Here is a 21,548-nt window from a genome sequence, read left to right on the forward strand (position 1 = left end):
GTGTGTGTGTGTGTGTGTGTGTGTGTGTGTGTGTGTGTGTGGTGTCACCCAGCTAAGTTCTAAGCTCCCAGAGCACAGATTACATCTTTCCTTTTTTCATATCTACCAACAAGGCTTACTGCTGCCTTGACAGCAATAGGTGCTGAATTCTGCACAAACATGCCTCCTCCAGTCTCTCGCATCCACGTCTGCACATCCATAGACACCCACAACAAAGCACATATGTTCAACTACTCAATGCAGCATCTCAACACAGAAACACACAAAGTACTAAGGAACACAATTTGCTATAAGCCCAGACTGCCCAAGGAAAACAGCAGACCCACAGAGTTTTACAAACAAACTTGCCCAGTTGTCTAAAATAGTGCTTTCCAGGAATTCCCCAGCGGTCCAGTGGTTAGCACTCTGCGCTTTCACTGCTGAGGGCGAGGGTTCAATGCCTGGTCGGGGAACTAAGATCCGGCAAGCCACACAGCAAGGCCAATAAAATAAAATAAAATAAAAGAGTGCTTTTCAAACAATGAGTTGTGACCCATTCATATCATAAAATCGATGTAATAATTTGCAAATCTCCCTTTTAGAAAATGAAGTAGAACAGAGTAAAACAGAAAATAGCAGCATCATTCCACATTGTAAGAGTGTTTTGTGAAGCTTTTGTTTCAAGTGTGTGTTGGGGGTATAAGTGCCGAGAAAAATGTGCTCTCACTGTGGGTGGCAGTTTGAGGAACGCTGATTTCAAAGGAATCATCTCGCGCCATCTAGTGGTAAAAGCCATATCTGCAGTTGAAGCAACAACGGTAGACCAGTGATGAGAACACGCCTCGAACAATTTAAAGCTTGGAAGGGACCTTAGTCAAGCTCAACATCCAGAGCAAGAATCCTTTGGACAACATGGAGCCACTGTTGACTACTGCCCACAGAGAAGGCACTCACCCCACTGCGAAGAAACTCGAACTGCTGAAAAGCTCATCAATTTGCCCCCCTCTAAGTGTTCCTTGCTGGATTTATCAGTGCCCTCTCGGAAAACAAGGAGCAGTTTCTATTCCTCCCAACTCTGCGTTATCAGTTGAGTTAATATTATTGATTTGGTCTAGCAATATTTATTGAGCGTCTGCTAAGTGCCAGGCATAGGGTTACAGTGGTGAACAAAATAGAGAAGGGACAGAGACAAAGACAGAGATTATGACAAACGAGGGATATAATGGTATGGCGGATGGAGGACCTACTTTAGAGGTGAAAGGGAAGACCTCTCTTAAAGGGCATGGCTGAGTCGAGTCCTAGAGAATTAGGGAAAGGCAGCTGTGCAAAAGGCATTCCAGGTAGGAGGAAGAGCAGATATAAACACTTGGGGGTGGGAGTGCACGTGGAGTGTTCTAGTAGCAGGAAGTAGGCAGGGCAGCTGGAGAAGAGTAAGAAAACAGGAGAAACTGGAGAAGACGTTGGAGAGAGAAGCAGACTCAGGTCACACAGGGCCTGGCAGGAGCCTGGGATGGATCTCCACAACACACTGGACGCGGTCAGTGATGTGCAGCAGTACAGAAAGGTGGGGAGATGCCTGGACATAACACAAGGACCCCCGATCATTTGGGGATGTGTCTGGACATAACACAAGGACCCCCAATCATTTGGGGAGATGCCTGGACATAACACAAGGACCCCTGATCACTAGTTCCCATGACTCCTACTTCCTAATTTTTTCAACATGTGTCTCTTTGCAGTCCTCAAATCTAGATGACTGCCAGTGGTTTCCATGCCTCCGAGGAAAAAGGCTCACTGCTTTGCCTGTGAGAGTGGCCAAGATAAAAGGACGTACAACACACTGCTGCGAAGAAGGAAGAGGGTGCTGCTGGGCATTGCTGCTGGGAGCTCTGAAGGGAGGCGGGCACCACGATTCAGCTGAGCAGATTACAGGGCACCCACACAATGAGTACTAACCAGTCATCTGAAACATAAATTAGAAGAACTGGGGACGGCAAGAGGTTCATGAAACATAGGCTATATTTCGTTACATCCAGGACACCACCAATTGTAAGACTGAAAAAAGAAATTAAAGGGACTTCCCTGGTGGCACGGTGGTTAAGAATCCGCCTGCCAATGCAGGGGACACGGGTTTGATCCCAGGTCCGGGAAGATCCCACATGCCGCAGAACAGCTAAGCCCATGCACCACAACTACTGAGCCTGCGCTCTAGAACCCACGCGCCACAACTACGGAGCCCACGCACCACAACTACTGAAGCCCGCATGCCCTAGAGCCCGTGTGCCATAACTACTGAGCCCGCACTCTGCAACAAGAGAAGCCACCGCAATGAGAAGCCTTCACACCACAAGGAAGGGTAGCCCCTGCTCGCCGCAACTAGAGAAAGCCCACACACAGCAAAGAAGACCCAACGCAGCCAAAAACTAAAAATAAAGAAAGAAAATAAAGAAAAAAGAAGTTAAAAAACACTGCCAATTAATGTTTTTCTTATCGCTTAGAATTTTAATTTTGTGGTTACTGAAAAAGCTCCTTCATTGGGACAGAGTGTCATCATCTCTCTCTCGTACAGACAGAAAAAGGAAAAGGTGAGTGAAGTAAGCTGCTAAGACTTCACTTTCAGGATGTCTGTGCCTTTCGACACAATATCAACCTCCGTGCCATCGAGGGCGTTAGCGAGGATACATTCCTTAACAGTTCTCCACCATCCTCTCTGAGATTTTCTTCCAAGCAGCTAACCCTCACCCTGGAAGTTTTGATACTGGCTCTTTCTTGATCTCATTAGAAGGTATCAAGGGATGATTTTCAACAGCAATCAGGATCTGGGTTCTTTCTTCAAATGGCCCTTAAACAGTATGTGGACTAAAAGCACCAGGGACTGTGGTCACTGCTGCCCAACCATGCCATGCCAGCAGAAACAACCTCCATGCCTGCTTGCACAGGTAAGGACACCTCTAACAGACTTGACAGTGTCTGCAGGACACATTGAGAGTAAGTCACATCTGATTTCAGAGAAGTTAAAATGCAAGACCATGTGTGTCGCAAAATGGCTCAGATAGTATTGTCACATCTATACGTATAACTGAAATCACTTTGTTGTACACCTGAAACTAACACAATATTGTAAATCAACTATACTTCAATTTTAAAAAATAGTATTGAACTGTGAGGAACCACCATTGCCTATGATGGCAAGGGACTCGCCAGATGTCAACATTTAGCAATGGAATAGCTAACAAGGGAGGAATATTTGCCTTTTTTTTTTTTTGGCTGTGCTACACATGTGGAATCTTAGTTCCCCGACCAGGGATCAAACCTGCACCCCCTGCAGTGGAAGCGCAGAGTCCTAACCACTGGACCGCCAGGGAAGGCCCAATATCTGCCATTTTAAAATGATGTTATTCTATTTCTTTTTAAACTAAATTAATTATTTCCATCAAAAAGAATTGTCTTCACAACAAGAGCAACAGTAAGTTTGGATTTCATAAACAAACATACAAGGCAAATATTACACTAGGAAAAATATTTGTAACAGGTCACAAAGTGCTAATATCCTCACAATATAAAGGACTCATAAATTAATATGGGAAAAAACTAATATTCCAGAAGAAAAAGAATGGGTAAAGGACAAAAATGAACCATTCACAAAAGAAGAAAAACTGACCAATGAACATACAAAAAGCTCAGCCTTATCAATGATTAAAAAAAAAGCAAAATGAAAATGAAAGCAAAAACAAGAGCGCAGTACTGCTCTTATCAAATCAGCAATAAAACTCTTTTTTAATAGAACCTGGCTTTGGAGAGGAATGAGGAAGAGGGCCCTGGAGCACCAATGTCCAAACTGGAAACTGGCACGGTCATGCTTCAAGGCACCGTGGCAACAGGTAGAAGAAGCCAGAATAACGTGCGAACACAATAGCCAAACAGTCCCACTTCTGGGATTTTATCCTTAGGAAATAACCAAGAATGAACACAAAGATTTTTTTTTTTTTTTTTTACAAGAACGCTGTACCTGGAGTTATAGTATCAGGTCGACAAAACAGGCCACATGATTATACGGACAGGACATTCCCAGGTTTGTTAGAATGAACGCACACATATATATAAAGACTGCCCAGAGTAGATACCAAAATGTTAATAGTGGTTATCTCCACACCCCAATACTGTGCACCTAGTTCTGTCACTTCCACGATCGTCCTCTGTTTCCCAAATCCAGAGAACATCCCTTCCATTTGAATATCTTGATTTCATGTTTCAAACCCAGAATCAGAGAATCAAACATCTCAGATCTGGAAAGACCTGAAAGATTCACTCAATCTTCATTCAATCACTATTGCTTTCAAAATGTCCATGACACTCACATACCACCTGTTCAAAGTAATGTCTTTTTTTAACATTTATTTCATTGAAGTGTAGTTGATTTACAATGTGCTAACTTCTGCTGTACAGCAAAATGATTCAGTTATACATATATATATTTTTTTCATATTCTTGTCCACTATGGTTTATCACAGGATATTGAATATAGTTCCCTGTGCTCTACAGCAGGACCTTGTTGTTTAACCATCCTATATATAACAGTTTGCATCTGCAACCCCAAACTCCCAATCCTTCCCTCCCACGCCCCCTCCTTCCCAATGTAATATGTCTTTAAATAAACTCAATTTTCTTAGTACTCAGGTCTGATGTGCTACCTAATATTTTCTTCTAACACACACTGTAACGAATACCTAACCATTAACATTTAAAACATCTATCTGTGTACCGCCTAAAACCATCTCACATTCCTCTCATGGGAAACAGCGATCTGGCCCAACCACCAATTCATTAAAGAGACATTTACTGATTCTGTCCTATTTACATAAGTATCAGCTGCAACAATGGGAAATTCATGTGAAGTTGTGAAACGCCTTCCAATAGGCATTTCTTCATCTGAGGATTCAGGGACCGGGAAAGGCCCTCCCTGGTCTCCCTGACTATGAGGGTCGAGGCTGGAGCTGGTTTGTTTCACTTCTCCTGAACACTGACTGTGTGCTTACCGCGTGCCAGGCATCATTCAAATGCTTGACAAATAGGAACACATTGAGCCCTTGTAACAACCCTAAAGTAGTTTGCCCAAGCTGTGGAACCTTTAGGGAAATTAACTGCTTTACAAACCTACCTACCCACCTGGATTTAGATCCCTCCCCAAACACTTTAGTGCTTAAATGATACATATCTATCGTGTGTGTGTGTGTGTGTGTGTGTGTGTGTGTGTGTGTGTGTATGTATGTGTATTGCTTAGCTGCTTATAGATACATATGTATCTGTATGTATGTAAATCTGTATATATGCAATTGCAGAAGTCAACCGAATATTCTCAGCACTAATTTTCAAGTTTGGGATTTTAACTGCATACTTCTTGTGGTCCTCTAATTTTTAATTTTATTGTTGTTCTTCTACATCTTTTAGTTTCGATTTTTGGTTTCTATTTCCTGTTGGTTTTATTCTTGGTTTATAAATGGAAGATAGGAAGCAAAGTCTTAAGGTCAATAGACTCTGTACCTAAACAGAGTTCGGATTTGCTTCCTTTCTTGGGAGCTCTTGAAAGCTTCTTTTTGTTTTCCTAAGCAGATCGGCAGACCTTAAGTGTTCAATCATCTAAAAAACTGGGCCTGAATAACTAAGAAGACTCACAGGCTAGTTTCCTCCCCAAAGGAGACTACTGGTATTGCCTTTTGGCTTCATCTAACATCCAATTACTTTACAAGTAATATGATCTACAATCTACTGTCTCTCTTGTAAGCAGTCACTGAACAGTGGTCAAAGCGTAAACGGAAAAGGAACCTACATTCACAGAGAGTGAAATAAGTAGAAGAATCAAATCAGTCCCCTTGGTACAATGTCCCATATCTAACTTTTTAACCAAAAAAACAGAAAATGTAATTAATAAAATTAATACAGAACACAGTAACAGGATGCCATGGACCTGAATAATGCTGATGTACTTTTGAAAAAAATAAAACATTTAAGAACCTGTATTCTGAATATTTCCTCCAGTCTGAGGCTTGCCTGCTCATTTTCTCAGTTTATCTCTTTTTCCTTTGTAGTTAGTACTTTTTGTGTTCTACATACTAAATATTTACCTACCCAAGGCTGCCAAGGTATTCCCCTATGTTTTCATACAGAAGCTTTACGGTTCTAGCTTTCATATTTAGGTTTATGGTCCATCCCAAATTAGTATGTGTGTACAGAAGGAGGTCAGTGTTCATTCTGTTTCCACTTGAATATCCAGTTGATCCAGAATTATTGGTTAAAAAGACTTCACTTTTCCCCACTGAAATGACTTGGCACTCGGGGCAAAAATCAACTTACAGCACCGGTATAGGTCTATTTCTGTTTCATTGATCTATTTTTCTACCTTTATGCAAAGACCACATTGTTTTGATCACTGTAGCTTTACAGTGGGTCTTAGAAATCAGTAGATTAAGCAATGTAAGTTCCCCAACTTCATCCTTCTTTTGAACATTTTTTTGGGCTACTCTAGATTTTTTGTGTTTCCATATACATTTTAGAATCAATTGTTAAGTTCTTCCAAAAAGATGGCTAGGGTTTTGACTGGGATTTAGACAGTTGGTTTTTTAATGCTATTGTAAATAATATTTAAATTTTTCACTTTCCTATATGTGTACGTATATTTACAACACATCTATCTGACAAACGGTTCCTATACAGAATATATAATGAACTCCAACAAGTCAAAATCAACATTATCATCATTAGTGAAAATGGGCAAGGGCTTGAACAGACAATTCACAAAAGAAGATGCAGGAATGGCCAATAAGCACACAATAAGTATACATCTGTCACCAGGGAAATGCTATTTCAGACCTTAATGAGATGCTATTTCACACTCACTAACAATGCTGAATGTTTAACAAGGATATGGAGCAACTGGAGTTTTGATACATTGCTGGCGGGAAGTGTAATCTGATAAACCACTTTGGAAATTAGTCTGGCAGTTAAATACATACCCACCCTATGACTAAGCAATTCTACTCCTAGATATCTATCCAAGAAAAATTCAGGCTTATATAAGAACGTTCATTGCAGCCTATTCACCATGGCCAAAAACTAGATACGACTCAAATGTCCATCATCAGGTGAATGGATGAACAAATCGTGGTACATTCATACAACACAAAAAGGAGCAAACTATTTTACCCTGACAAAGATTCTCTCCTCGACCAAACTCTAGCCAGGCTCCTCTGAGACCTCCTCTACTAGGCATCAACCTTGGCCTATAGTATAAAGACCTGAGCAAACATTAACATAGCTCCTAACAGCTCAAGGCCACACCACTAGGGTGTCTCTAGTGCCCCTTAGCATGCCTGCCTGAGAAAACTCAAGGCTGCCAAAAGAACTTACTGTTGGTTCCAGGCAACACCTAAAGATAGGGCCTCCCTGTCTCCCAGCTAGCAAATCCAGATGGTTTCTGCTGGACCAACACTCCCTTTTCCCATTTTCTGTATTTTTTTCTCTGATTCTACTGAATCCCTGCTCGCCCCCCTCCTTCCTCCCTCATTTGCCCTTTAAAACACCCTCTGTACAAATCAGAGTTGAGTTTAGTTCATGCTGGATTCTTTTCCCTGTTGCAATAGTTATTGTTGATTAAAATCTGACCTTACCACTTTAGCATCCAGCTTTATCTGTGACAACGGGTGTTTATCTTTGACAACGTGTACAACATGGATGAATCTCAAAGAACATCTTGAGTGAAAGACACAAAAAGAATGCATACTGTATGATTCTGTTTATATGACATTCAAGAATAGGCAAATCTACGGTAGCCTGCAACAGAAAATGGTTGCTGGGGGGCAGGGGAGTGGTAATGAGACTAACTAGAGATAAGGGAACTTTCTGGAGTTTCAGAAATATTTTGTATCTTGTTTCGGGTGGTGGTACATGGATATATGCAACTATCAACACTCATTAAACTGAACATTTTATTCTGTATAAATTATCTCCCTCTCCCCATTCCCCTTCTCTCCTAAGAATACCTGAGGAAATTCCAGAAGGAAAAAAAAAAGGTGAGGGATATAGCACATCCTCCAAGTTCCCTTTCCAATATCCATTCACCCTTTCTTCCTAAGAGGACCCCAATTTTGTTTGAGGCATCAATCTGCCCTATTGGAAATTCTTACCTCCCCACACTTTCCTGCACCCAGGAGTGGAGCCGTGTGTCCTAATGATGGCTAGTGAGAAGTACACAGAAGTCTACAGGGTTGGGCTTCCCAAAAAGCTACTGCTTTCCTGACGAAAATGGGCAGATTCAGACACATACATGGCTCTTGCTAGTATCCCTTCCTTTGCTTTCTTCCTGGAGCACAGCTGCTCAAACAGACTAAAAAAATTCTGATAACCCTGCTACAAACCTATCCTCACCCTGTGAAGCAAGCTGTGGGAGCTCTGAATCAATTCACAGCTGAGTAACTTTGTGAGTCGAAAATTTTCAGACATCAAAATGGAAAAAAAAAAAAACAAAAGCGATTTCAACTGGAAGTCAAGAAATGACAACCAAGGACCTACTGTAAAGCACAGGGAACTATACTCGATGTTGTGTAATAATCTATAAGGAAAGAGACTCTGAAGAAGAATATAGATACATATATATACACACACACACATATATATATGGATAACTGAATCACTGTGCTGTACACCTGAAACTAACATGATATTGTAAATCAACTATACTTCAATAAAAAAAAGAATGACATATGCACTGCTGTGTTAAAGTATATATAAGAATTTAGTATACAAGTGACATTTCAAATCAATTGGGAAAATAAGACCATTCAATAGATGATGTAGGAACAAATGGCTAATAATTTGAGACAAAATTAAGTTAAAACTGCTACCTTATAATGTCCAAAATAATAAGTATAGATGAATGATCTAAGCATAAAAGCCAAAACCATAGAAGTGCTAAAAGAAAATGTTATAAAGATTGAGAATGGCCTTTAAAAGCTTTACCCCAAAACCACAAGCCATAATGTTAGATTGTCAGATTCTATACCCTAAAGCGTCACCATTTCTGTATTATGAAATGTACAGTACAAGCTATATTGAAAGACAAGCAACAGCTTGAGAGAAAATGCTGCAACAAATACCAAGGTAAAGGATTACTATTCCAGATACAAAAGGTTCTTACAAACCAATAATAAAAATACAAATAACCGAACAAGAAAAAGACAACAACCCAGTAGGACAGCAACGTGGGAGAGAGGATTCACACAGAAAATATCAATGAGTGTGTGAGCAGTCAAAAAATGCTCAGTCTCACTCGTGATTTTAGGAATACAAATTAAGAACAGGTGTTATCTTCCACCTGCCAGTTGGTGAACAATCTAAGAGACTGAGAATGTTCCATGATTAGCATTTCCGTTCACCATAGGTTAAGAATGGAAACGGATTATCATCTCCTTGGAGGACCATCTTGCAGAAGCTTCTCCCCTGAAATCTGTCTCACGGGAAAACTCAAACACGTGTGCAAAGATGCTCATCACGGCAGGATTTTTTTTTTTTTTTTTTTTTTGGGGGCGCGGGCCTCTCACTGTTGTGGCCTCTCCCACCGCGGGGCACAGGCTCCGGACGCGCAGGCTCAGCGGCCATGGCTCACGGGCCCAGCCGCTCCGCGGCATGTGGGATCCTCCCGGACCGGGGCACGAACCCGTGTCCCCTGCATCGGCAGGCGGACTCTCAACCACTGCGCCACCAGGGAAGCCCCCACAGCACGATTTTAAGAACAAAATCATAACCACCTAAATGCTGACCAAAAGAAGAGTCAAATCAGGTACAACCACACTGTAGAATACTGTGTAGCCAATAAAACGAATGAGGCAGATCTGGGCGAATGTACGATACGTTCACAGTAGGCTCTTGAGTGGGGAAAAAGTACAGTTGACCCTTGAACAACGTGGAGGTTAGGGGTGCTGACCCCCATGCAGTAGAAAATCCAGGTACAGCTTTACAGTTGGCCCTCTGTATCCTCGGTTCCGCACCTGCAGATTTGACAACTTTGGATCGTGTAGAACGGTATTTAATGAAAAAACACCCTGCCTGCATAAGTGGACCTGTGCAGTTCAAAGCCATCTTGCTCAAGAGTCAACTGTACTCACCTTTCTCATTTAAAAAATTAAGCTTTTAAGAGAGGGGAAAAAAAAGATGTGATATTACTATTTGAGATCTAAGATCACTACCTTTCGCAAATGTTTTCCAAAATCTAATGTTTTCCTTTTATTAAAAAAAAAAATGGGGGCGATAAAACATCCCCAGTTTATTTGACCTTTTTGATGGGCAAGGTTGGCAGCTAACGTTATCCTCCACAGTATGTTCTAGTTCTAAAGTGACATGTCTTCTCTGGGAGTGGAAATTACCTTGGCACCTGCCTTCAAAGTATTTCAGATCAAAATCTTAGCCCTGCTCTCTGGGGCATAGCTGTGAAGATGCAATCAGTGTGCTGGAGAGGCCAGGGCCCTCGGGAAAACGCTGGCTTTCCTGAGAGGTGATCCTGTGTCCTGCTTTCACGACGGGGTAGCGGGGGACATCTGTCGATTCGGTTGAGAAATCAGATGAACGTCTATTATTTGCACAGTAGAATTTCAGCCTTACAGCCCCTGGTCTGGCTTCTAACACATACGGGCCACTGAAAACCAGTTAAACAGAAAACCAGAATTTTTAAGACCTCATCAGGAAATATAATCTTGAACATTTGCATTCGGGTCTAATCAGTTTAGCCATCCGACAGATAATTATTGTGTGTCTACAATGCGAATGGCACTAAGGTAGACGGGTCCCTGCTTTGTGTTGTTTTCATTCTGGTCGAAGGGGCAGACATTAAACAGCATGTCTGAACTACAACTGGGCTGATGACCACAAAGGAGACGCACAGAGTGTTATGAGAACACGGAACAGAGGCTACGTCTTGTCTGCAGGGGCCAAAAAGGCCTCCTGGAAGGAGGCACACCTGAGATAAGCCAAAAATCTTGGCGTCAGCTTCGACTCCTCACCGTACATCCAATCCGTCAGTACATTCTATGAGCTTGACCTTCAGTGTACCCAGACTTTAACGGATTCCCAGCACCTCCACCACCACCGTCCTGAGCCAAGCCCCCAGCATCTCTGACTTGGGGTATTCTGAGAGCACATCTCCCTGCCTGCATGCTGCCCCCTACAGTCTGTTCCCACCAGAGTCGCTGAAGGGATCCTGTTCAAACCCAAGTCACCTTCATCTTCCAAGTCCCCCAGCGGCTCCCATCTCACTCAAGAGTGAAAGCTGAGTCCTTAAAAGAGCTCGTCTCCCCCTCACTCAGCCGGCCTTGCAGCTCCTGGGACAGGCGGGGCCAGCTCCTGCCTCACAGGGCCTTTGTACTCTGCCTGGGACTTTGCTTCCCCAGAAGTCCATCCTCAGGGCTCACTCCCTCCCCAGCACTGACCTTCTCGATGGGGCCGTCCCTGGCCATCCCAGCTCACGTGGCCTTCCAACATTCCTACAGCATCGCCCACCATCTCACGTGCCAGATATGTTGCTCGTTTGCTTCCTGGCTGCTTCCTCCACTGGAATACATGCCCCATGACAGCTCCGCTTTTGTCTGTTTCATTTACTTCTGCATCCACACTAGAACAGGGTCTCCATAAACTGAGCAGGGTCTCAATAACGAATATCAAATGAAGGCATCAGTCTGAGGGATGACATGGAGCTGATCAGACAAGGAAGGGTGGGAGAAAGCATTTCGGGAGGGAATGGCCGGCTGAAAGGCCCCAGGAAAGACAGGAACGGGGCTCGCCTGAGGAACTGAGAGGACGGTGGTGAGAAGGGAAGAGCTGGGGGAAGCAAGATTGGAGGAGCCAGACGGAGCAGGCAGGGCCGGGCGGACCATGTGAGTAACTTCGCTCTTTTTCTAACAGCAACAAGAAGCCATTAAACTAGGGAGTGACAAGGTCCCATGTGCCTTTTGCAAACCTCTGGCTTCAGTGTGAGAACTGGACTTGGGGACGTAAGCATGATTGGGGAGCTCAGTTGGCAGATGAGTGTCACGGCTCAGACCACGGATGACCTGAGCGTGGACTGAGACGGCAGCCGCAGAGGTGGAGGAAAGGAGGCAGATTCCAGAAACATTTTTCAGACAATCTAAGGTCTCGGTGATTGATTCATAGATTCAAATTCATAGATGAATTTCACTTACAGGGGGTAAGTGAAAGGGCAGCTCCACGATGACTCCTACCTTTTTTACTCTAACTGAGGGGACAATGGCATCACCCACTGAGTTGCGAGGGTGGGGTGGCGTGGAGGAAAATTCGGGAAGGTGATCTTGAGCGCAGTTTTGGGAATAATGAATTTGAGATCATTCTGAGAAATCCAAATGGAGATTTCCAGCTGGCAAGGATCAGATCCAGGGTAGCGTGATCAGATCAGGAAAGGTGAGGTGTGTCGCTATTTATCTTGTAGCTGATGGAGAATCAAAAAGTTTCAAGTAGCAAAGTGACAGGATAAGATTTGTGATTCTGAAAAAATCACCCTGGCCACAGCATAAACACTTGGACAGGGGAGATGGCCAGACTAGAAGCAGGTAGAACAATAAGGACATGTTGCAACAGATCAGGTGAGCGAGGGCTGTGGCCGTCGGGAAGGAAAAGGGAACAGACTTTCCCTTTGTCACCAGCCCATCTGCTGCACAGCTGCTGGGGGTTTTTCTAAAACACAAGCCCATATCATGTCAGTTCCCCAACTTAAAAGCCCTTGGGACCTTCCCCATTCTGTTCTCTGACAACCTCCCCAGAATTTACTGTTGCTACCCAGCGCCCATCCAAGGTCAAGTTCCCCTAACACTTCCCCTAAGAGCTTCGATCTCTATGTTCTTTGGCTCCTGCTCTTTTCTTCTGCCTGGTAAACACCTCTCCGTCTTTTTAAGACTCACCTCTCCTCCCCTGTGAAAATAAGAAAACCAGTGCTGACCGCTAGGAGTTGGCCTGGTACCACGAGCCAGGCTTCACTGCAGTTAGATGCTTGCCTGGTGCTCACAGAGGCCACGCTGTCCTTCTGTCGGACAGAAACAATCTCGCAGGACCAGCAGCACAAGGTCGCACCGCAACAGCGACGAATTGAGACAAAACAGGACCCCTTCATAATTTTGTCTAACAGACAAAACCAAGGTCATCATGCCAGCCACAGGGTCCCAAACACTCCTCTCTCCTGGCTGAGATGAGCAACTGTGGCTTCTTTACGAATCACAGAGTGTCTGACTCTAGAAAAGTCAGACACACCTCCTCCTAGAAAAGACTGAGCTACCCAATCACAAAATTGTCCCCGCCTCCTGTGAGCACCCAATCCCGGGCAAATCTCTGCTTCCTTGAACCCTCCCCCAAATTACCCAACTGAAGCCCAAATCCTGTAAGTTCTTTCTAACACCCCTTACGGATAGGCCCCAAAGCTCCCTTAACTTAAAAAGAGCCTCCTATTTTAACTCAGGGCTTTCATCCGCTTTCCTAAGATTAATAACTTTAAAGTTTCAAATTCATAGATGAAAAAGAAAACTTCCCACTGGCTGGAAAATAAGGCAATTCTAAAATAAAATGTCTGTCAACTTTTTTTTTTTTTTTTTTTTTTTTTTTTTTTTTGCCGTACGCGGGCCTCTCACTGTTGTGGCCTCTCCCGTTGCGGAGCACAGGCTCCGGACGCACAGGCTCAGCGGCCATGGCTCACGGGCCCAGCCGCCCCTCGGCATGTGGGATCTTCCCAGACCGGGGCACGAACCCGTGTCCCCTGCATCAGCAGGCGGACCCTCAACCACTGCGCCACCAGGGAAGCCTTCTATCAACTTTTTAATGTTTCATTTTTATTACGAATTTTACACTCAAAACACTGGAGAATAGGAAAGTGAGCTAGCCAGAGAATCACGCCGGAATGAGCTGGTCCTGTAAGGGCACAGGTGAGGCTGGCTGACATGAAATCCCAGCAGTATGAAGCCACCCTGCTGTGTGATTTCTACCACCAGTATTCCGGGTGAAAACGGAGAGTCTGGTTCAACCAGGGTCTGGGTTTACTAGGATTAAGGGCAAGGGAAATAAAGCCATTGCCAAGAGAACTACTGAAGGATTGGCTATGAACTCGAAGCTCAGTTAAGACATAGCAGCCTACAGGGAAGTGTCTAAAGGCTGGAGAAAACCATGGAGGTCCTGAGGAGGAAGATGCTGAGGGCAGAGCAGAAACAACTGATCAAGCGTGCTGGAAAGAAGAGACTGGGGTTGAAGGGCGCTGCACTGTTCATCTGTGAGGTGGTGCATGCAGCACCGGGATGGAAATCCAGGGGGTCGTGGCGGGAACGGTGACAGAGGTGGACGAGCAGAGGTAATCACTGCAGATGAGGTGTTCAAGAAAATGAGCGTTCCCGCGTGTACACTGGGTCCTCCACACGCACGCTAGGAAGTCAACTAGGATGATGGCAAGAACTGAGGCAGAGAGGAAGGCCTGTGGGCCAGATACCCAAGGCATCAATGAATTAGGTGAATAACCAGCAGAAGGTGAAGAACAGTAATATGGAGGAGAGGATGCTGGGGACGTGGGTCTCAAAGAAATGGGGTGAGGGGACAAAGAGCAGTGAGGACACAAATTCTGATCCTCCTGATTCTAGGATATCCAGGGTATGAGAAAACAGAGGCATGACTTGGCTTCAAGAAAAGGATATCCCCAGGGAAGGGCCGACGTCAATACAAAGAGAGGGACGGAATGACTAAAGAGAGGCTAAGGAAATAGAGGTGGGGGATGATTATGGAGTGGTGATTTCAGAGGGCACAGTGGGGGCTGCAGGAGGGGTGCGATCAAGGGTAAAAAAGAGTGGGGAACTGACTTAGGGGCACAGCATGATGGGGAAGATAAGGAGGACTGAGGAGTGGGGCGAGTTAGCCATCCTGGTAAGTGCACTATAGATAGCTGTTGAATCAAATGGGAGATATTAGGCATAAACCTAATATATCCAATCAGAAGCGTTCTAACTGTTGGACTGTAGGAGTGATGGAGTCTGTGGTGATGACGATGACGATGATGATTTGGTGACAATGGGGCAGTGACGATGACAACAACTACCAATTGTGAACACCTACTGTGTGCCAAGCACTCTTGGAAGCACTGCATGTTTAAGGCTCACAACAACCCTCTGAGACCGATCACAGCATTGTTATCTGCAGAGGGGCTCTAAACCAAAAGGAGAGAGCAAATCAAAACAGAAATAACAGAACTGTAGGAGCCCTGGGGAGCTAATCGACTTTTTGAACATTATTTTAGGGATCTTACAGCTGTAACTCGTGGCGGCAGGAACCAGCATGACCCACAGCTATTTCAGTAACTTCAAACAAATAATATTCAGACTGGAGGAAAAGTCAAAATAACAGTAAGAATTTATTGAAGGCTTCACTTTGTGCCAGATCCTGTGCTAACCTTTGCATGGATTATCTCATTTAATCCTCACATCTAAAAGGCAAGTTACCATTATTATCCCCATTATAAAGATAAGAAAACTAAGGCAGAAAGAGAGTAACATGCCCACAATTCACCCAAGGAATCCCTATTTAATAAGATGACTTCTTGACAAGACTTAAGGGTTTCATATGCTACAGTGAAGGTGCAGGTCACAGTATCAACAGAACTTGAAAGTTATTAAATCCTGCAAAATATCTTAAAACATTAACTTATGGATTCTTACCAGCTCTTTGCATGTTTTTTCCAGATGAGAGAAAACCCAGTGCAAAATAAGCTTTGATGAAATGAATCCAGATGGCAAACGTGTCTGGTTTTTACAGCCCGGGAACCTATCCCAGAAGATTCTGATTCAGCGGATCTAGAGTCGGCCCTGAGTATCTGCGTTTCTTTTAAAAGCTCCAAAGGCTATGCTGGTGTGCAGTTTGGGCTGGGAACTACTGCCTTAGATTCTCTGCAGTTCCAAATCCAAACTTCCCCTATGACGCTGAGATGTCTGAAGACACCAAGGGCATTGGAAACTGAGGCAGAGAAGAAGTGAAATTATAAAAACCATCCAACAGAGAGCCAAGGAAAGGCATGCTCTGGTTATACTATTTCTCTGTACTTTTGTGTCTGAACTATTTCCTAGCTAATTTGCTTTATTTTCTTAAATTAATTTTTATTGTAGTTGATTTACAATGTTGTGTTAGTTTCTGCTGTACAGCAAAGTGAATCAGTTATACATATACATATATCCACTCTTTTTTAGATTCTTTTCCCATACAGGTCATTACAGAGTATTGAGTAGAGTTCCCTGTGCTAGACAGTAGGTTCTTATTAGTTATCTATTTTATATATAGTACCTAATTTGCTTTATGTAGGCAAGTTGGCCAAAAATGTTACCAACAAATATTAAATGAGCCAAGTATTACCAATAAATATTAAGTAAACCTAGCCCTAACGTGCTACTGAAAAGTATTTTATTTCTCTCTGGTAATTCTGATGGCACTTCGGATTCTCTTAGCAAACAGCAGTCAAATATGAGAAAAATTGCTTCTAATTCAATAATGCTACGGATGTGGTCAATAGAGATCGAAAGCTGGAGAAGAAATACAGTTGGGTATAATTCATTTAAGCTCACAAATTTCACCAGGGACTGCCTTCAAGCCTTTAATACTTATGAATGTATTTATCTATTTAATCAACCACCACTAACATGTACTACATGCCAGACACTACACTAAGTGCTTTACTAATATTTAATATCATTTCATCTTTACAAGCACCTATGAAGTGGGTATTATTTTCATCCCCACTTTACAGATCAAGAGACTGAGACACAGAGTGATTTAGTCACCTGCCCAAGTTCACGCAGCTAGTGAATGGCCCAGCTTGACAGTCTGGCTCCAGAGTCCATGCTCTGAATCACTATGCTTAGTCTCCAAGACCTACAAAAAGTTCAAACCTTAACCCAAAACTTGTTTTCCCCACCAGGTCCCTACAAGGCCGCAGCTTCCAAGGCATTCATTCAGTTCCTCAAACAGTCCATACTCCTTCCTTGACCTGCCTGAACACCCTCCTATATCCCTACTTTCTTTCTTTTTTTAAAGTCATCTGTTCTCAGCTCAAACATTATCAACTAAATTTCAAACTCTAATGACGCACTGTATTTCTCAGCATTAAACACAAAATTGTAATTATATTACTTCCTGGGTAATTATTTGCTTCCTGTCTTTTCCAACTAAGGGGTGAGTTCAGACACCATGTCAATCTTCTTCATGGGTTCTCAATCACTGAATACCCACCAACCAGCCAAAAGGAAATAAGCTCTCCATAATTTGGGGTTTTTTTTTTGTTTTTGGCCGCGCCGCCAGGCTTGTGGGATCTCAGTTCCCTGACCAGGGACTGAATCCGCGCCCTTGGCAGTGAAAGTACAGAGTCCTAACCACTGGACCGCCACGTAACTCCCTCAATAATTTTTGTTGAATGAATGAATGAGTGGCATACACTCAAGTCTCATGCTTTCTTTTTCATGCTTTCAGGTACGTGACACATACCTGTGCTCGCAACGGCCCCCCACATAGCCCCCACTACAGCCGCAAAAGTGCAGACTCCAATAGCACACAGGAAAGCTCTCAGGAAAATACTGGCTCTGCACACAAATATTATGTGACCCTGGACAGGTCATTTCCCCCCTTAACTGACCTGAGTTTCAGGTGCACAATGGGGATTACGCCAAGTCCCAATGGAGTGTAACCTACAAAAGAGGGAGAACCTGCACTTCTCCCCACAACCTATCAAAACTGTAGTTATTACTCGCTTCAAGTGTGTTTCCAGCAAGACCTTGGCTCCGAGAAGGCCAAGTCCACGTCTGCCTGGTTCAGCGCCGTATCCCAGGCACGGTATCCGCGGGCTTGTACCGTGCCTGGCCCACAGCAAAAATTAGATAATGATGAGTTAAGTAGATGAATGCCTGCTCTGAGCATTTCACAGATGTCGCACGAGTTGACGGGTGACTTCTGGCGTAAAAGCGTATTCCTTAGACACAGGCCCGCCTCCCACCTAGGCCCCAGCCCCCCGGAGATGCCAGCCCCTAACCCCACGCCAGGCAGTCACCTCTTGCATATAGAAGCATCTTCGCAAGTGCCGCGCACGCCCTCGTCGTCCGTGTCGGTAGGGGAAGAACAGGTGGTGAAAGAGGGCCTCCTCAGGCTAGTGGCCATGGGCGTGAAGGTGTCGGGGTGCTGCGTCCACCGGTGACATGGAAGCGGGGTCGACGGACGCCGGGAGAATGAGCGATCCCCGGACAAGGTAGTAGAGAGGGACTGGGTTCTACGAGGCTCAGCTGGCGCGGCTCAGTGACGCCGCCCACGGCGGCTGCCCCAGCAACCTTCCCGCTGATTAGCTCCTTTGCGAAGACGCTCATTGGACAATTTCCCCGCCCCATCAGCCCACGGAGGTGCCCATTGGACAACTCCCTTGGCCCCGCCCACATAACCCGGAAGTACCCGGAAGGAGAAAGTAAACTGAAATTGACGTAAGGGAGCGCCGCAATGCTCTCCGGGAATTGTAGTCTTAGGGGCTTTGAGAGTCCCCTGCGTTTCTTTCTTTTTTTTTTTTTTTTTTTTTTTTTTTGACCACCAGGGAAGCCCCGCCACTGGGTTTCTTATCGCTAGTCACGAAATTTTATAACTGTAGTTAACTCAGAGCGGAAGAGCTGGAAGGATTCTCAGCACTGGGGCAAAGGGCAGAGAATCCAGACAGAAAAACAAGTGTCAGTGTTACAGTCAGTTGGGGCTCAGTCTCATTCAGAAATTGAACAAGTATTTACTGAGTGCCAACTCTACCCCAGGAACTGGGCGATAGAGCTTTGCACACATAATCGCCTTTGAAATGTTGTGAGGGAAGGAATATGTGGAAAACGAATACAATGGAAAACTATGTAGCAATGAAAATGAACGAACTAGAGTTACCAGTTACAAGCATCAGTGTCTGCGTTTCAAAAACATGATATTCGGTGAAAGAAGAAATAGATAACATTTTTGTAAAGTTCAATCCAAGCAAAACTAATGTTATTTAGAAAAACAACATATATGGTAATAATATACAGAAAAGTAAAGGAATGAGTGGAGAAAAACAGAAGTTAGGCTCCTTGTGACCTTTAGGGAGGAGGGTAGGACACTCCAGGGAAACGAAATGGGGAAGGAATATATAGACACTTCAATAATTTCTAAAGCTGAGGTAGGTTCACGTGTGTTTGTTTCACTATGATACATATTCAAGATGTTCATATATTGTGTACTAGACTTATTATAAAACATTTTCTTTTCTTTTAACTTTTTTTTTTTTAATTTTTGGCTGCGTTTAGTCTTTGTTGCTGCATGCGGGCTCTCTCCAGCTGCAGCGAGCAGGGACTACTCTTCGTTGCAGTGCACAGGGTGCGTGGGCTTCTCACTGCGTGGCCTATCCTGCTGCAGAGCATGGGCTCTAGGCACGCAGACTTCAGTAGTTGTGGCACACGGGCTTAGTTGCTCCGCGGCATGTGGGATCATCCTGGACCAGGGCTCGAACCCGTGTCCCCCGCATTGGCAGGCGGACTCCTGCGCCACCAATAAAACATTTTCTAACTAAAATTTTTAAAGTGTGTTTGCATGTTCCATTTCATTATCTGTCAGGAGCAGAGAATGGATATACTCAAACTTGAAGAACCTTGAGTCTTACACACACACACACACACACACACACACACACACAAGCAAAGTAAACAAACGACAACAAAAACCCAGTACACGTATCCTGGGGCAAGATCAGTTATCAAATCCTTGCTTAGTATTCAATGGAGGGACAAGAGCCCATTGATACCCAAAGTAGAAATGACAGTGGGGAAGGCTGAGGTTAGGGAGTTTTGCCAGAGGGAGTGGTGATGAGATGAAATACACCACTTTCTTTGAGTGATCCTTTGCCAAGAGGGTAATGCAAACCAGTGAACACGCATAGTCTCCCAACTTGGCAGTGTACACAGTCCATGGGTGTCAGTGGGCAAGAACAGTGGGTCAACAGCAAGCAGTAGTATAAGACATCAATTCCATAGGTCTGGATGGTGAGGCTGAGGGACTAGAAGGAGGTGGAGCCTTCTTCCTCTCTTGTTTGATGAGCAAAGAACATCTCTGATCTCTGCTGAGAGTTTGATTCAGAAAAACTGGTGATTCAGAGGACTTTGGTCAGTTTTTCACTGAGGGGTCACCCCAGAGGCTTCCTGCAGGCAGGGCTAGCTCATTCCACTTGAGCTCCTGGTCAAGGCGCTGGAACTTTATGATACAGGAGTGGAATCTGGAAATGGCAAGCTTAGCCATCTTAAGCTGCATAATACCTCCAAATATGAGACTACGCTGGGGTGGCCATGAACGATGTCCCAGCAAAAGTTCACTGACAATTAATCTGTATCCCCTGATAAAGTCAAGAAAAGAGAAACTAGAGTTTAAAAGCCCTGTTGAACATCAGTTAATATTGGGAGCAAATAGCTGGGCTCTAACCATGAAACTTCTCCCTGAGAGGCTAGAGTGGACGTTTGCCACTTTGGCTATTCAGTATCCTTTCTTCTGTAACAACCACCAGCGTTTATTATGGAGAACCGCATTCTCCTTTTAGTCCACATGGATCAGGTAAGGCTCTGTGCCTGACACTGGGGGTGGAACCGTACCAAGGCCTGGCCAATCATACACAAAATCACCCTAGCTACACTTCAAGAGTGTGTGTGTGATGTGGTGGTCGTGACCAGGTTGGTCCAATCAGAATGAATCCCAGGAGTTGAATGGGAGTTGTTAAGTCTATAAGAGCTCTCTTTTCTGGCAGACTTGAACCCGGGAGGCTGTACCTTTGAAGCTATTGAGGGCCATCTTGCTACCCTGTATAGCCTGAGAATTTTGCTATTGGGAAGGCTAATGTTGTCTGGAACACTACATGCTCAGTTAGGGGTGACCTGACTTTGCAGTGTGGGGCTGATGGGAAAATCACCAGAGCCTGTGATGGATCAATCAGAAGAGGCTGAATTCAGAAAGATGAAATAAGCACCTGCAGCTTTCATCCTGATCTGCACGCACACTATCCCTCCCCGCCCATCACTACCTGGTAGAACGTCAATCAAATCATTGTCTTCCTTCTTGGCTGGTCCAATTTTCTAAGTTTTTGGCCTGAGATTTCCTCACAAGCTTTCCATAGACAGCTATGGCCTGTTAAAAAGGCTATCTTTCCTGCTTTGAACTGCTTTTGCACAATTGTCAAAAATCAGTTGAGAGCGCTTCCCCGGTGGCACAGTGGTTAAGAATCTGCCTGCCAATGCAGAGGACATGGGTTCTAGCCCTGGTCCTGGAGGATCCCACATGCTGCGGAGCAACTGGGCCCATGCGCCACAAATGCTGAGCCTGTGCGCCACAACTACTGAAGCCCACACACCACAACCATAGAGGCCCACGTGCCTGGAGCCCGTGCTCTACAACGGGAGAGGCCACCACAGTGGGAGGCCCGCACACTGCAGCAGAGAGTAGCCCCTGCTCGCCGCAACTGGAGAAAGCCCACG

The 21,548-nt window shown here is 44.4% G+C and overlaps 1 protein-coding gene across 1 annotated transcript in view; it reads right to left on the reverse strand.

Annotated features, from left to right (window-relative positions):
* The window catches only part of LCMT1 (leucine carboxyl methyltransferase 1), a 55,383-nt gene extending 36,978 nt beyond the window's left edge, over positions 1 to 18,405 (reverse strand). Inside the window, exon 1 of the mRNA XM_024744663.1 lies at positions 18,089 to 18,405. Within this exon, the coding sequence (XP_024600431.1) occupies positions 18,089 to 18,195 (107 nt within the window). The 5' untranslated portion in view covers positions 18,196 to 18,405. The remainder of the gene's footprint in view (positions 1 to 18,088) is intronic.
* Positions 18,406 to 21,548: the final 3,143 nt, after the last annotated feature.

Source organism: Neophocaena asiaeorientalis, unplaced genomic scaffold (genome assembly GCF_003031525.2).
Source record: "Neophocaena asiaeorientalis asiaeorientalis breed wild unplaced genomic scaffold, Neophocaena_asiaeorientalis_V1.1 scaffold91, whole genome shotgun sequence".
In the NCBI taxonomy this organism is placed as follows: Eukaryota; Metazoa; Chordata; class Mammalia; order Artiodactyla; family Phocoenidae; genus Neophocaena; species Neophocaena asiaeorientalis.